Here is a 15,920-nt window from a genome sequence, read left to right on the forward strand (position 1 = left end):
CTTTGTTTTAATTAAAGAAAAACAACCAATCTTTACATATAGGAGGTTTAAGCCAAACAGTATTAGGTATGGGCCAATATTCCAGTTAGTCAGTTAAAATACATTTTCTGTTAATCTTCTCCAGTTAGTGCCAAATCCACTTAATATAACCCACACATAAAGAGTTTGTGTTTGTACATTGCATTGCATGTTTTTTTGTTTGTGTTTTTTAATCAGTAAATGAGATTAAACGAGAACAAACTGCAGGCATTTTAAACAAAGATATAAACGTAGGTGATTCCCCCAAGTGATTTGTGTATGTATGCCATTTATGTGCAAGTACGCGTAGTGTGTGAACTGCCTGTTTGGTTGATATACTGTGATGTACTGTAAGTTCAGCTGCAGATATTTTCTTGGAAATAATCTCTTCAAAGTATGTGATTGACCAGTCTAAAGTATCTTGAGCGTGCGCACGTGTGTGTGTGTGAATGTAGGCATGAACCTGCTTGTGTACATGAGTGTGTGCGTGTTAGTTGGTATTGGTGCTGGTGGAGGAGGAGGGGAGGTGGAGGTTCCTTATCTACAGGCCACAGGCAGCTTTTGAGGCTCTTATCAGCAGCCACCATATTGTACTAGCACATCCTCTTGTCCAGCAGGGAGCGGAAAACTCTCCTTGCAACATGGTTCCCTCTCTCTCCTGTTCTCTCTCCCTTTTCTCTCCCTCTCTCTCCCACCTCACATTTTGCCAGTACCAGAACTCTGGCAACCAACTAGAGCATTGTGTCTGCTTGGCGAAGAGAGTGAGCGAGGGAAGGTATAGACAGGACAGTGAAAGACATGACATATGGACAGGGGGGATGGATGGCGGAGACCTGCACCATACATCGCCACGCTTTGACTTCTTTCAAAGGAGCAACAACTCCCCAACAAAAAAACAAATATGTACGTGTTTACTGTTTTTTGGCCTCCGTCTGACTCAAACGTCTTTGCAACTGCTTTTTTTCAATTTATAATTATTTATAATTTTTCAAGGGACTCACCAGAGTATAAGGAGTGTTTCTAGCAGTGACAGTTTGTCACAGTTTGACTCAAGGTCTGACACCAGAAATTGACAAGCAGACGCTGACAGGTTGCAGTGCGTTGTGAGCGATCTGAAAGGGGAGGGAGAGAGAGGACATTAAGCACTGAGCAGATACAACACATGCGTTCACAGATCACTTGAACTCTGACGGATTATGCATGACAGACAGACGAGCCACGCTGGATGTCATAATGTATCTGTGAGTATTCAAGATTATTTACCGTTTCTAATTTAATAGGTTTTTACACAGTATGCGATTAGTCTTCAACTTTTTACATTTAGTACAAATAATCATACGAATAACACAGGACATTAGAAAGACAGTTCTGTCAAATGTGCTATATATCACATGCTATATTAATAAAGTATTTAGCGTCTGTAAAGAATACTACTATACATAATACTGTTGATGATTAAGATTTAGGACATTTGGTAGTAGAGATTAAGTCTGAAATTAATATCAGTTCATATTTTTTTACTTGCCGTGTCCATAATATCATTTGCGACAGTTTATTTGTTTCCTTAAATATAATAATAAAATTAAATAATAATGCATGGTAGACATAAATGTATTAGAATTGATGAGATATGAATGATCTCAAAATGTGTGCATTGGTTTTCATAAATATGAATCATTCAATTGTGCTTTGTTGCTCACTTAAAAAGGAGTTAAATATTTCCTCTACTTCAGTGCGTCTTCTCTAAGGGTTGAATTTAATAAGATATATTTATGCAATGGTAAATATAACTTTGCTGCAACATAATATTATTTAAAACCAGCTGAAAGTGTCCTTGCACATCATCGCAAAACAGGGAACTGTCCAAAATAAAGTCACGGCCACTAGAAAAGGCGAAACAGGAACAATTGCGATTGCAAAACTTGAGAAATCATCAGAACTTCACGCTCAGAAGCGCAGAGCACACACAAATGTTTCTATTTGTATTCTGCAAGTGAACCAGCAGACACGCTTGGTTTTCCAGCATTTTGAAATCAGTTTCCATGGATTCAGATTTTAAACGATAGACAAGCTTACCATATGGAAATCTAGCAAACACAAAAGACAAAAACAAAACATAAGAAACTACCATTCAGTTCTAGCACAAGTTGTTTTGGTGCTCATGTGCAAACTGATCTTTAGACACATTTTCATATCCCATTGCCATTACTAAATATACACAGTATATCCTGGGTTAATTTGTTTTCTTTTTCTTTTGTTCAACAGTCTCTTTGATATGAATCCAATCTCCAGCAAACTGGGACGTTTTGAATCCATAAAAGGATTTTGACTCACATCTTAAAAATACACACAGACAGCTAGACGAACAGACTCATTAAGAACAGCCACTGGAGACTCATTGAAAACCTAGAATTTGCTTCTCAGGATGCTCTGTAAGAAAAGCACAGACATCCAGATCACATCAAACTGCAACAGCTGCCTTTGCTGCGTGCTGTACCCAGAGACACTAGCACTATGTTCCACTGAGTAAATGAATACAAGCTTGCTCTTACTTTACAATTAGAGTTTCACAACAGCCCATAGAGGCAGGAATAATGGGTTATAAGCATGTAAGAATTTAAAATTTAGTTCTCTCCAGATCTGAATCAAGCATGTAAACAAGGAAGATGTCATATGCTGTGGAAAAATTTGGGGTACTGAGCTGAAGAAAATAAAACTGACAAGCGAAGGATCAGAGGGGTGGTCTGCCAAAAGTATAAGAGCAGAACAAAACCTACATTTCACGTGCATCAGAGAAACACAAATATAGCAAAATCTGCAGAATAAAAAATAAAACAAAGAAAGGAAAAAAGTAATATGATTTAAAATACTTAAACACAGCCACAAGAGGCTTAAAGGGCTCTTTAAGACTATCTTTGAGAGGTAGACATGGACATATTAGTCTTCAAAGTCACATAAAGACACCACAGGCCTAAGAGACACACTGGGCAGCCAAGAGGTTGGTGGTGACGGCGTTTCCCCCAGACTATACAACCATGATGGAGAAGATGAACACCACTGGCCCACCTGCCTCGCCTCATGAGCTACCTCGCCCAGCTTCCTCCTCCTCCTCCTCTTCCTCCTCTCCCTCGTCCCCCTCCAGTGTATCTGTGGAGCAGCACAGTCCCCTCCAGAGCCAGTCTTTAAGTAGCCCACATCCAACTAACAAGGCAGGGCACAAGGGACACACGGACACCCCTACCGCTGGCTTGATTCAGTCCCCCATCACCCCAACAAAGGTGTTAACCAATCACCAAGCAGACAAGTCCACTGCACCTGAGCCCATCGTCATGGAGATGGAGGAAGAAGAGGAGGAGGAAAAACTAGGGGGGCCAAAGAGCACCACCGACCCCGCTGCTTCAACCAGTGAGTCTCCAACTCTTTCTTCTCCACCTCCACTCCTCCCAGCGCCAGCCAAGACTTCCCCATGTGCTCTACCTCCTACAAGCTCCGCTGCAGGCTTCCCTTCATCCTCATCATCCTCTCCCCTTCCTCCCAATATTCCAGTCATCAGCCTCGGTCACAGTAAGCCCCCTCTCCCGCTCTTGAGCACCCCTTTGACTACCCTCCATCCAATTCCCAACCTCCTACACGGGTCCCATGGGGATGTTCGTCGAAGTCAGCTGCCCTGTTTACCTGTGGTCGGGCCTGTAGCTTCTGGGTCTTCTGGAGGTCCTGGAGTCCCCTCGGCTGTCTCTCCAGGTCGCATGTTGGCTCAGCAGTACCTGCCTGCACACCCTTTCTTCACTGGGTGAGAATTGGCAGATTTAAATTCATTAAGCAGCTCATAGTTTGTCTCTGTGTTTTATATATCTTCTCTGAACTCGTCATTACATTTGGAGGCCTAAAGTGTCAAAGCAGACCAAGCTATGACGAATGTATGAAGGAAGAAACTAGAAACTAGAATATAATAGAGTCATTTTTTTTTGTTGTTGTTGTTGTTCTTTTGGTCCCATCCACACACAGAGTAAATGTGAACAAATAGGGATAAATAATCCCTGAAATTTAATTTGATGCAAAAAACTCAAAGTCTGAATTATGGTCAGTGTTGAAACTTCAGCTACCAGTAGAGCCTCATGCAGTTTACTGTTATGAAACAGACAATACCACACACTCATTCACCTCCATTTCTCTGAGCCTGCAAACGGATGTGGACAACTAAACTATAAAACCTACTACGATATATCTTCCTGAGATGTTACTAGTGATGTTGATGTTGATGCTGATAACAATGTCGAGTTTCTGTTTCATATGAAACCTCAACTGCTGGGATTTCTTGACGTCCCATCATGATTAATGGCAACTGCACTACACTGTGTGAGAATGACAGCAGGATGTGAGCTGTTACAAAGTGTTGAACATCACGTTTCTCACACAGTGTTTTCTCAATAGAAAATTTGGTTTCTGAGTTGTATCAACGGTCAGTGTGCATTTATTGCCAAAAACTTCAAGATATCACTTTTAGAAAATCTACATTCAATTTGTATTTCATGCTAAATTTAGACATTAAACTGAAAAACGGTGACCAAATAGTACTCTAAAGCTCTTAAAAGTCTTTTTGGGCTTGAGGAATTGGCAGCTTTGAGCTTACTCTCATGAAGGTTGCAGGCTGGTTTTTGTGAAGCGTCTTGAGACGATTTGTATTGTTATTGGCGCTATATAAATAAAACTGAATTGAATTGAATTGAATTGAAGTAAGGGTCTCATTTGCAGTCTTTATGAAAGCCCTCCTGCTGTTTATCTATTCTCTACTTCAAAAAAAAAGTAGTTCAGCACAGTTTTTCTAACAGGAGAGCATCCACTGTGTAAAAAATGTGACTTCTTTCACAGTGAAAACATCTATGACTTCTCCATCTGTCATGGAGGTCTGGGAATGAGACTCTTTCCCTTCTTTTCTGTGGTTTGTTTGTAGCAAGAAGCATTGATCTCTTCCACCCCCCTAAAGTAGAATCAGCTAGTAACTGGGCTTAATGAGCTTGGGCTAACACTCTGCATGCACATTCAATCAACGTCACCACCATAATCACACCTCCATTAACGGCTTCCTCCGTCTTCTTCCTTTCTCGCTCCTTGATCTCTCTCAACTTAAAAAACACTTTTTTTTCTCTTTTTGTTTATTTCGAACTACTTTTTCTTATTAGTTTCATTGTGAAGTTGCTGACAAATAATCTCCATGTATATTTTGTTTAGTTCCTACCTGGGCCCTTCTGGAGGAAGCTATGGGGTCATCAACAACAATCGGATCAAGAGGAGACCCTCATCACACTTTGAGATGGAGATTAATGAATGTGAGTTCCTGTGTAACCAAATTATTTAAATGACTACTTTGGCAATATTCTGTATTTTTTCCCATCACATTAGTTGCTCAGTATTTTTCTGTTTCAGTTTTCATATTTTATGCAACTTTCATAAAAAGAACTTTGTTTTTCAAATGGGGGTAAAATTTGTGCTTTTGTGGTTAAGTGATGTGTTTTTGAACTAGAAGTCTATTGCACATAGAAATCAGAGGTTGTAGATTCATACCTTGTGTTGACAATAAAAAAAGATACATCAGCTTATTTTTCAAGGTCTGGTGCACTTTTATGTATTTCCAGCAGGCCCTCCTCAGAAGCTTGCCCGTCGTGTCTTTACCAACAGCCGCGAGCGCTGGCGACAGCAGAATGTGAATGGGGCTTTTTCAGAGCTGAGAAAACTCATTCCAACACACCCTCCAGACAAGAAGCTCAGCAAGAATGAAATTCTGCGCCTGGCTGTAAAGTACATAAACTTCTTGGTCACGCTGCTCAATGACCAGGTCCAGGACAAGAGCAGGGATTCTGCTGAGGGAGAAGCCGAGGATGAGAGCACTTCATCTGGGTTGGACAGCAGCAAACTGAACCCTCTTTTCCAGGACGCCACTCCTCCTCCATCTCATTCTGACCTGCCAGCATCAGCACAGCCCTCTATGGCAACCACCCGCAGAGAGAGAGACTCAACTGACTCAGTCATTGCCCTGGCTAACTCCCCGGCAATGTCCAGTTGCTATGGAGACACAGACAGTGAGGAAAGCTTCGGGGCTAAGGCCTCTTTGGTGACACATGGCATTCTGGGAAAGGTCAAAGGTCAGATCAGGATGGTGGCAGCCACAAATGACGAGCGGTGACGCCAAAAGACAAAACAAAGCGATGCGCAGCCACTGGGGAGTTTAAATGTCACAGTGATGGACATCAGCCACAAGATCCCAACATATGGTTCTTGCTTTAGTCACCTAGTGCTTGAAGAACTATTTCCAAATAGTGTGAATAAAAAAAGGAGTTTTGGGTATTTTAAGATTTTGTGTCTTTTCCAGAATAGTGGAAACACTGAGCTAGTAAAACACCAAACTGTGCTTTGGAACAAGTTATGAGACAAGTCATGAGACTTCACAGCACATTCAAACTAACGTAGCAGGGTTTTCTACCCAAATATGGTCACAATGATACAGAGCAGGGCCTTGAAAGTCTAATAAGACTGTCTCATGGATTAATAAATATATCTACAAATGTTGTGTGTCCAGGAAATTCAGTACATAGTGAATGCCACCCTGCACCCTGCAGACCTACAGTATGAAAACATTACACCTGTCCCTAAAGGGATAAAAATACAACATTTTGTTCCAGTCTTGTCAAAGTTTACATGTGAATAGTCAAAATTGCCTCAGCACAGTCAAGGTAACTCAGAGTGCAACATACTTCACTGTGCTTGCTGAAAAATGCATGGCGGGTATTCATGATTCAGCGTTGCCATTTTTAATGTTCCTCCTGTTATTGTCAGAGAAGCAGGGCTGATGGCCCCACCCTGACATTGTGACACACTTGTACCAGACAGAAATAAAGTGTGTTTTAGTTTGCTGTTCCTTATTTGACATCCTCTTACTGCGCTCCTAAGACTGCTCTTTGTCAGCACGATTTCTCAACACATCCAAGTATTTTTTCTGCTCTCAGTTTAGGAAACATTTCTAAATCCTTAAAGTGTTTAGTTAGCGTGAGATGATCACACTAATCACAGATGTTAAATATTTAAAAAAATAAATAACATAAAACCCTAAATGATTCAAATTATTTCACAATCAATGGAAATTCACCTCTTATATAAATAACTTAAACATGTGTCCATATATTCATAACTCACCCTTACAAACCTGTCACCACATTGGGCTGAATGGCCAAGGCCTTACTCCACGTTGTTTGTGTTGTGCAAAAGAATGACAGATTGATAATAGGGCTTTTAACAAGGAAGCCAAAAACAACAACACCAGCGGAAAAAAATAAAAATAAATCACTGATGTTTTGGTGACAATCCCAGCAACGGGAAACAACCATAATTTTTCCATGGAAAAACACATTTGAGAGAACCATTTCAGACTTTGATGTATAACACCTTTCGTACACAGCAGAGCTTTACTGATGATAGACCAGGGGAATATAAATTCTAGTTGAAACGTGAAAAGCATAATTTGAGACCACGAGAATCAGAAATTCAGGAAATTAAAAATGAAAATGAAAATGAAGTGAAAATGAACCACAGGCAGTGAAATTGATATGTTTAAGATGTTACAAAAAGATTTATGTGACAGTAACAATTGTGGGTGTGTGGTCGTCTTTGAGGGAGATCAGGGTGGATGTGGGATGCGGTCAAAGACAGGGTTCGGCGTGGTGGATAAAAATGAAAAGTCGGGAGGGTACGTTGCAGCTGTTGCAGCAGTGCTGGTGTCTCCGCATGCATGCTTGCCTCTATCAAGTGGCCAGGAAACGCCTACAGTTAGTGCTGTCTCATTGAAGGCCAACGAGTTTCCTGGAGGAGGGTGTAGTGGCTGTGCATTCATGTTGTTTGATGGTGTTTGGACGTGTGGGCTAGCAACCTCTGCATGGAAGAAGGGAGAATGGGGGGAACAAAAAGAGAGAACAACCTCCAGGATGCTCTGGAAACCCTTATACCCCCGGTTTCGGGATCACACAACAGGAAGAGCTGCTTTCACAACACTGCTATGTCTGCCTCTGCTGTGCCAAGCTGGTCTGTCAACCTCCCTGCTTTCTCTGAAACCACAGGGAGGATTTCAAACTGAGGCAGGGGTCACACAAATTATAAGAGAACTGCAGTGGTCTGCAGCTGCACACGAATTTATTTTACACAACACAAGCAACTGTTTGTTGTAGTTTTTTAAACAATATGTCTGTACATTACAAATTCTAGCAGTACATTCTCAGATGGCTTCCTGGTATTGGCTGATCACATCAGGAAAAGTGTAATTGATCACTAAGAAAAGCCGCATACCAAATTTTAAGGTATTGTTAGCCCTCAGTCATAGATTACTGGGACATTTAGGTTTTGTGTCTTGTACCTAGCCAGCTGTGGTGTGTAGGTTTTATTCAAATTTTTATCTGCATTATTTTAGAGTAAATACGTTCAGGAAAAGGAAACCATGTGGATTGGGGCAACTGGTGTGTTAACGCTCTCTCCTTCTGATACAGGAGGCCAAGGAGGGTGATGTTGGCCGGCCTGGTACGCTAAGATAAAGCTGCTCCCTCCACCCGACCTCCTCAAACCCCCCGCTGCACCCCTCTCACCCACCAGCCACACCCACTTACACACAGAAATACCAGTAACCATTTTTTTAATGTGTCAAGTGCAGACTAAACCTGCATGTTCCATGTGCTAGGATGTTTGTGGTCTTAAACAAAACCCCCCACTGGGTGACAAAAGCTTAGAAAATTAGGAAAAGGTACTCGATGCTCAGTGCCACATTACACACAAGAGACAGAAATGCATTGACTTTATAGCAAATGTCTTTAATGAGGCACAGAAAATTGCAGTATTAAGCGTAACATACAGAGTGATTGGAGCGTTGTATGAGTTTTCCATTATTTCAAATTTTACATTAGAACATAAGTAAGTAATAACTACATTGTAATATTTCCTTGTAGAAAGTGGGTGGAATACTTTGTGAATATGTTTCATCTGAGTGAACAAGTGCAGTTAAGTTGAGTTCAAAATATATTTAGAAAATGTCTCAATTATTTTAATTTTCTAGCTCTTTATATATTATAACAGTATTGATTCACAAGACACAAAACTTTTAACATTTTTATACATTTTCTGTACATGATCTATACAGTTCTTCAATCAGTTTTCAAAGCTTTCTGTCCTTGTTTCAGCACTGAGTCAATGCTGTTGTCAACTGTTCTCTCGACGTTTCTTGCAACATCGTTTGTTTTTTCTAAAGTGCTTTTGTTGCCAAATCTTCTTCTGCCCACCTCAGTCACTGCAGATCCAGCGGCTGCCCCGACAGCCCCGCCAATCACTCCCCCTAAAAAGACACCAAGCATCAGACCCAGCACTGCCCCCCCGATAACTACCATGGGTACCTTTTTGGCAGTGGTTCCAATTTTCTCCCACACAGAACTGTCTGTTACCATTTTGGCCCCTGCTTTGGCCCCAGAACCCACTTTACCCCACACTGGACTCTGTGCCACCTTCTTTGCACCAGCACCAATTCCAGAGCCAACTTTCACTGAACTGTTTGCCACCAGTTTTGCGCCAGTTTTGGCTCCAGAACCTACTTTTCCCCACACAGAGCTCTGCGCCAAATTCTTTGTTCCGGCTCCAATCCCAGCTCCGACACGCATGGAACCGTCTGCTACTAGTTTGGCCCCTGAACCGACCTTTTCCCATAATGGACTTGCTGCTGCTGCTTTTGCTCCAGATCCCACCCATGCAGAACCATCCACCACTACCTTGGGAACTCTATCTCCTATCGCTTTAGAGACATGTCCTGCAGTAGCGCCCAGCTTCCCCCATGCAGAACTATCAACCACCATCTTCTGGACATTTTGTGCACCACTGCCGACTGTTCCCCACACTTGACTGCTTTTCATCTTCTTTGCTCCCTCTTCAACCCACACAGAGCTATCGGCCAACAGTTTGGGTAACTTCTTTGCACTAGCCTCCATTTTCTCCATCATGGAACGAAGAAGCGAAGGGGACATGCTAGAAAGTGTGATAGGAGGAAGGCTTTCAATATTCATGGCGCTTACACTCATCTCTGCCTCATCCCTTGTTTTCTCAATCTCCTCCTCTCCCACTTCCTCTTCTTCCTCAGCCACATGCTGCATGTAGTGAGACTGCACGCGCCTTTCAGACCTGAGCTGTCCAACATATCCATCTGTTTCTTGTTCTGAAGTTTTGCCCCTTCTCTCCTTTGCTATCTCCATCTGTCTCTGCCTCACTCTGTTCTCCGCCTCCTGAAAAGCAGGGGAAGAATAACACTGTCCTCCAGCTTCCTTCACTGTCTGCTCCACCTTCTCTAAAAGCTCTGCCACATTTCTCTTCCCTACCCCATCTCTTCCAGTCTCCATCACATGAAACCTGTCCCCACATTTCTCCACAAGCTTCAACAGATCTGCCCGCTGATTAGCAATGTATGCCTCCACACTAGTGCTTCCTGCCTTCCCACTTGCCCTCAATCGATCTGCGTATGTAAAGAGGACTAATGTATGACTCTGGACTGCTTCTGGACCAAAAACAGTCTCCACTGCTCTGAGAGCCTGCAGCTCAGTCTTTGCAGGCTGATCTAGGGGAACGCACAGGAGGAAGACGTGGGGGCCAGGACTGGACAAAGCAACGCAGGACGAGATTTGAGCCCGCACTTCTTCTGGAGTGTGCTCTGTATTGAACCAGTCAGGGGTATCCACCACTGCCACCTGCAGATCAGAAATAAGCAATAAAAATAAAAGTTCATTCTCGGCAGATGTGCCAGATTATAGTGTGTTAGGACACAAGGAGAAGGAGGCCTTTTCAAGTACTGGCAATGACATGTGCTGAAATGAGTGAAAAAAATAAAAGCATACAACATCTTTATAAATTTTAACACACTAACCCATTTTCCTTCAACCAGCGCCTTCTTTTTCTCACACTCCTGGGTGATTGCTGTGAGACTGTCTGGATGTGAGTAAAATGCTTCTTTCCCCAGTATGACGTTGCCAGCTGCACTCTTCCCTGCTCCAGATCGCCCAAGTAACACCAAACGAACCTCTGGATAGCTTAAGGAAGATGAGGGCGGTGAGGAGTGTGCTGAGGAAGAAGGAGAAGGGGCAAAGGTTGGCGAGGAGAGGGAGGAGGAGGAGATGGGTGAAGGTGGAGAAGCTGTAGGAGACACCTCAGGTGAGTTCTCTTCAAAGCTGTTGATTCTGTGGTGAACTGAAAACCATCAAGTGAAATCCATAGTCAGTAATAAGGAGAGTCAACATTTTAAAATAGTTTATAAATACACAGTATCACAGACATTAACTGTTGTTGATATTGACAAATGAGACAGTGAGGTTTTGTGACGTACAAGTGGAGATGACTTTCGGAGTTGATTTCCTTTCAGAAATTTGTGAGAGTATAGCTCCATCTACAGAAACAAAACAGAGCTGCACTCATTTCCTGCTCACTGTGACACAGAACAATTCTGCATACAAAATAGGATGCAGGACACAGTCAGTTACATTTTGACAAATACCTGTGTTCAGTTTGAAGCTGGATGTACTGTTCAATATGTCACCAGGTGGCTCTGAATACGACTCTGGTGCAGCTGAATGAAGCCCGTTAGACACTTGACTCACACTCACACTTTCATCTCTTTCTTCTTTTCTAACCCTCCTCTCTAAACTGTTTGAATCCACTACAGTCCTTCTCTTCTCTTCTTTCTGCATTCTGTAACTTTCCATAAGTTCTCGCTTTCGTTCTTCCACCCGTTTCTCCAGCTCTCTCTCCTGGACTGTTTTCATGAAGTATACCCCATTTGTCTGCACCATGCTGTCCACCTGTCACACAGATGAACAAATATTAACATTGGAAATTATAAAAGTGACGTTACAGTCGCAATTGTGGGGTCATTTCCTAAATTCATGGGAAAACCAGTTTGCAAGTTTCAGAGGACACTATTAAAATGAAGACCTCTAACACAAGCAGGGTCAATAAAACACAGTTCTACAATTCTAAAATCTCAAAAAGGTTTAGTGTGATCTACAATACCTAATTTTAAATATTCAAAAATATGTGCAATATTGGCTGAAACGTGAGGTATATGGATGTGTACGCAAACTCTGTACTGACATTGTACCATTAATGGTTTTCTGCTGCTTACCTTCTCCAGCAGCGTACGGACCTGCTCCCTGTCCTGTCTCTGACGATTATTGAAGACATGGTATCTCCCGCCACAACACTCAATCATCTCCCTAAGGCCTGGGTGTTCTTTCTGTAGGTATTCCTGGGGGTAATAAATGATCTTGTGTGTAAATTCTCTCCTGCTTTTAAAAGAGCACTCCATTATTTAATATTGGGCATAGTGAACGATACTGGGAAATACTGTAACACGACTTGTTTAAGACGACTTGTTTAAGAAATTGGCAAAAAGATGGTAAATGGTCTTTTATTAATATAGATCTTTTCTACTTTACAGCCACACTGTCACATTTACCCCTCATTCACACAAGCACACACACATTCACACACCGGCATCAAGCACTGGGAGCAACTTGGGGTTCAGTGTCTTGCTCAAGGATCATATGGTCCACAAAGGTAAAAATAAAGCTAAACATCTGTCCTCCTCCTTGATTGTGTTTCAATAAAGTATTATACAAATGACTTGAAAATGAAACAGGTGGGCATCTCTTATACCTCCACTGTTTTTCCCATCAAGTAATCCCCGCAGGTCAACAAGACCAGAGTGTGATCTAGCACCTCCTTCCCAAACACCTCCTTTAACATTGCAGGCACATGACCCTCTATCTGCGAACAAAAGAGAAAATGAGATAGTTAAATAAAACATAACTTTTATAATATTGTCAAAATATTTTAGCTGCTAACCTTGCTAGATTCACTGCTAAGCTCTGACTGAAAATCTCATACTATATCCTACCTACTTATCCTTCACTGTAGTTTTGTTATCAAATCTTTTATGCATTAGAAAACACCAGGTATGTGACTTAGCATTTCTTTGTTGATTTCTTTGAGTGCCATCAATTATTTGCAAAAGACAAACACAACTGGTAAACAGACACTAACCTCTGTGAACTGGTAAACAGGCACCAGCAGCAAAACAACATGTGGGCTTGGTGCCAGAGTCATTGCTCGCTCTGTCTCCTTCCTAACGCTGTTCTCTATCTTGCCACCATTCCAATACCATCTTGGTGCCTCCACCAGGGTCACATTCCTGCCCTCTGTGAATCCCTGTCGCAGTTGGCAGGTGCGGGAGGCGCTGGGAGAGATGGGGGACAGCTGGTTCAGGATGGTGTCTGCTGATGTCGTCTTTCCACATCCTATGTTCCCCAAAAGAACCATTCTCAGGTCTGGTGGAGAGGAGCCATTATATCTCTCTCTTAAATGTTCAGTCATACCTGCCATGAGAAAAGGGAAAGAGGAAGGGGTCAGATGTGTTATATGGTTATGATTCATAACCATAAGGTGTTTGGTAGGGAGCTACACACAAAATTTAAAAGCAATGCTGTTTTCATGCTTATTAAGCTAAAGGTTTGTCTCCAAGGACCACATGTAAGTGCACCTGGAAAAACTGGACTAGCAGGGTAGGCTTGGCTGGGTTATCATTTAGTTATGAAACATACAGTATATAAAATATATTATAATATTTTACCACCTAATTGTTCACTTGAGCACATCTGATGTAGGGACAACACTTCCAAGAATGAAGACAATTGATAATGTCCGAGCTTTAACTTGCTGAAGCTTTAATTCCACTGAAACCTTTTTCTTGGTTCTCACCACATCCTTTTTCTTGGTAAGTTTTATGCACCACACCTTGCCAGTCCTGTTGAGCTAGATTCTGCCAGGATTTTTATGTAGCAGTCATGATATACATACCTATCAATGCACTTTAAAATAAGTCCTGAATATATGTCAAGGCAACAAGTCAAGTCAACATCATCGTAGTGTTTCATAAATGCTGCACATATTTAGCACTAAAATGTAACTCTGCTATTACTTTTAATGAACATAAACTAGATGACAGGTGGGTCTGAATGTTTGTTCAAAGCTGACATATCACTTCAACGTTTTTTTCAGAGGGTGCATATTACATGACACAACTTTATTGCCTTCAACAAATACTATGAAAGAGAAAGATTGTTTGATCACTGTTAATACATTTCAAATAGATACATTTTTTAAGAAATAAGAATATACTTACTGGTGTACGTGCTCACCGTGTCTGAGCTGTGTTCATGTGTTGTCTCCAGACACCTTCAGTTCATGTCAGTACTCTCCAGTCGACAAGTAAGAACTGCCAACTCAGGTGAGGTTCGTAGTTTCTCACCACTCCCAGCTTTCAGTCCACGAACACATGAACGCACTTGTAAATATTCAGTGCACAACAGGTTTCTCTGCCTGCAGGCTACTATACATTCCAAAATGGGGCGGAGGAGTTGAACACAACAGCCCATGTGAATCATTCAGTCTTTAACTGCCACACCTACTAAGTGTCAAAAATCCTGGCTGTCTGTCAAAGACGGTTCATTTCATAGTTTATAGTTGCTATAGATAAGAGCTTGTAGACTATGTCAATATTTTGTTGTCAGGCACAATTAGGACTGTGTCCTGTGGTATTAAAGTGTGAATTCACAAAATGTATATTTAATTCAACACACTGATTCACTGAAAAATCTAAATCTTTAATTCTTTTTTTTTTTTTTTTTTACAAAACTACTGACCACTAAAACAAACTTACAGACATTATGCAACCAGTTCAAACCAAAATAAATAAATAAAATTGAATGCAATAATTTGTCATATTTAATTGAAAACCTCATGAAAACAACACGTATGATGCTGAAACAGACATTCTTTTGAAATATAAAATATGCTTTCTTTAATCATGCCAACAACCTGCTTCAATAAAGTTGGGACAGGAGCATGTTTTGTCAAAAGCAAAATGTTTCCCATTCTTGCATGACAGAGAACTTAAACTGTGTTAGTTCATAGTACCTTGTTTGCAGCATCATATCATGAGGCACTGCAATTCAGGCAGGCCAGTTTAGCCTCTGGGCTCTCTTGCTACTGGGCCATGCATTTAATTACAGCTTACCTGTATTTTTATGTGCTGAGACTATACTAAAACTAAAACTTTGTCATAACCTCTGCTATAAGCCAATGTTCCACTTTTAATGTTTTGCGGAGACAAAGGATGTCTGTGTCTGTATTTAACTACAATATTCAATAGTTTAATTAAAATACAATGTTTAAAGCAAGGGTGTAACACAAAATAATTTCAACAGAAATATATAGTATAGACTAAACTTTTAAAAAATATATTTGAGCTTTTAGGTGTAATTTAACATCTTTCACATCACATCTTTTAGAATACAACTGGTGTGGTCAGACAATGGGATCTTCTGTCTTTACTCAAAACCTAGGCATCACATAAGCAATGTTTTCCAGAGTGAAGGCCTTAAACAGGATGATTAAAACAGTTGTTTTCTTCTTGACAATTAACTTACTGTGTTTAAATGGATGGGCATATAACAGTTTGTAAAGTATGTGGTGTACATAAATCATTAAGTGGCTGCAATGCTCACCTGTGTGTCTTGTGTGCTGCTCCTCAGCTCAGGTATCTGTGTGGTGAGGCAGATTAGTAGAGTAAGAGCACAGAGCAGAGAGTCTGAGAGTAGAGCATAACTACTCGACATACACACTTTTTTCTGCAGAAGGGCACAGAGAGTCTTGTATGACCTTGTAAGGCATTAAATGTGTGGCTTAGGTATTTTCCTCAAAATTAAAACAGTAACGTGACAACAATAAAAAATACAATGTGTGGCTCATGGTGTGAATGGCACACACCCAATACAAAGCAA

At 41.2% G+C, this 15,920-nt stretch overlaps 2 protein-coding genes across 6 annotated transcripts; one reads left to right on the top strand and one right to left on the bottom strand.

Annotated features, from left to right (window-relative positions):
- Positions 1 to 645: 645 nt before the first annotated feature.
- Positions 646 to 6,935, top strand: lyl1 (LYL1 basic helix-loop-helix family member). 4 transcript variants are annotated; one of them, XM_047579637.1, is made up of 5 exons: positions 646 to 921; positions 1,012 to 1,259; positions 2,284 to 3,808; positions 5,248 to 5,345; positions 5,652 to 6,935. In XM_047579637.1, exons 3-5 carry the CDS (start codon positions 3,054 to 3,056, stop codon positions 6,197 to 6,199), a joined length of 1,401 nt encoding a protein of 466 aa, XP_047435593.1. In that variant the 5' UTR covers positions 646 to 921; positions 1,012 to 1,259; positions 2,284 to 3,053; the 3' UTR covers positions 6,200 to 6,935. The 4 variants fall into 4 exon arrangements, with proteins under 4 accessions (XP_047435593.1, XP_047435594.1, XP_047435592.1 ...); XM_047579638.1 differs by having other exon boundaries at positions 1,193 to 1,259; XM_047579636.1 differs by having other exon boundaries at positions 646 to 1,259.
- Positions 6,936 to 8,839: 1,904 nt separating this feature from the next.
- On the bottom strand, positions 8,840 to 14,438 carry LOC125003480. Of its 2 annotated transcripts, none has more exons than XM_047577436.1 (8): positions 14,277 to 14,438; positions 13,123 to 13,454; positions 12,736 to 12,846; positions 12,203 to 12,325; positions 11,576 to 11,879; positions 11,408 to 11,467; positions 10,952 to 11,271; positions 8,840 to 10,775 (listed from the first exon to the last, which is right to left on the bottom strand). In XM_047577436.1, exons 2-8 carry the CDS (start codon positions 13,450 to 13,452, stop codon positions 9,195 to 9,197), a joined length of 2,829 nt encoding a protein of 942 aa, XP_047433392.1. In that variant the 5' UTR covers positions 13,453 to 13,454; positions 14,277 to 14,438; the 3' UTR covers positions 8,840 to 9,194. The 2 variants fall into 2 exon arrangements, with proteins under 2 accessions (XP_047433392.1, XP_047433391.1); XM_047577435.1 differs by having other exon boundaries at positions 14,261 to 14,437.
- Positions 14,439 to 15,920: the final 1,482 nt, after the last annotated feature.

This window comes from Mugil cephalus, chromosome 2 (assembly GCF_022458985.1).
Source record: "Mugil cephalus isolate CIBA_MC_2020 chromosome 2, CIBA_Mcephalus_1.1, whole genome shotgun sequence".
Lineage (NCBI taxonomy): Eukaryota > Metazoa > Chordata > Actinopteri > Mugiliformes > Mugilidae > Mugil > Mugil cephalus.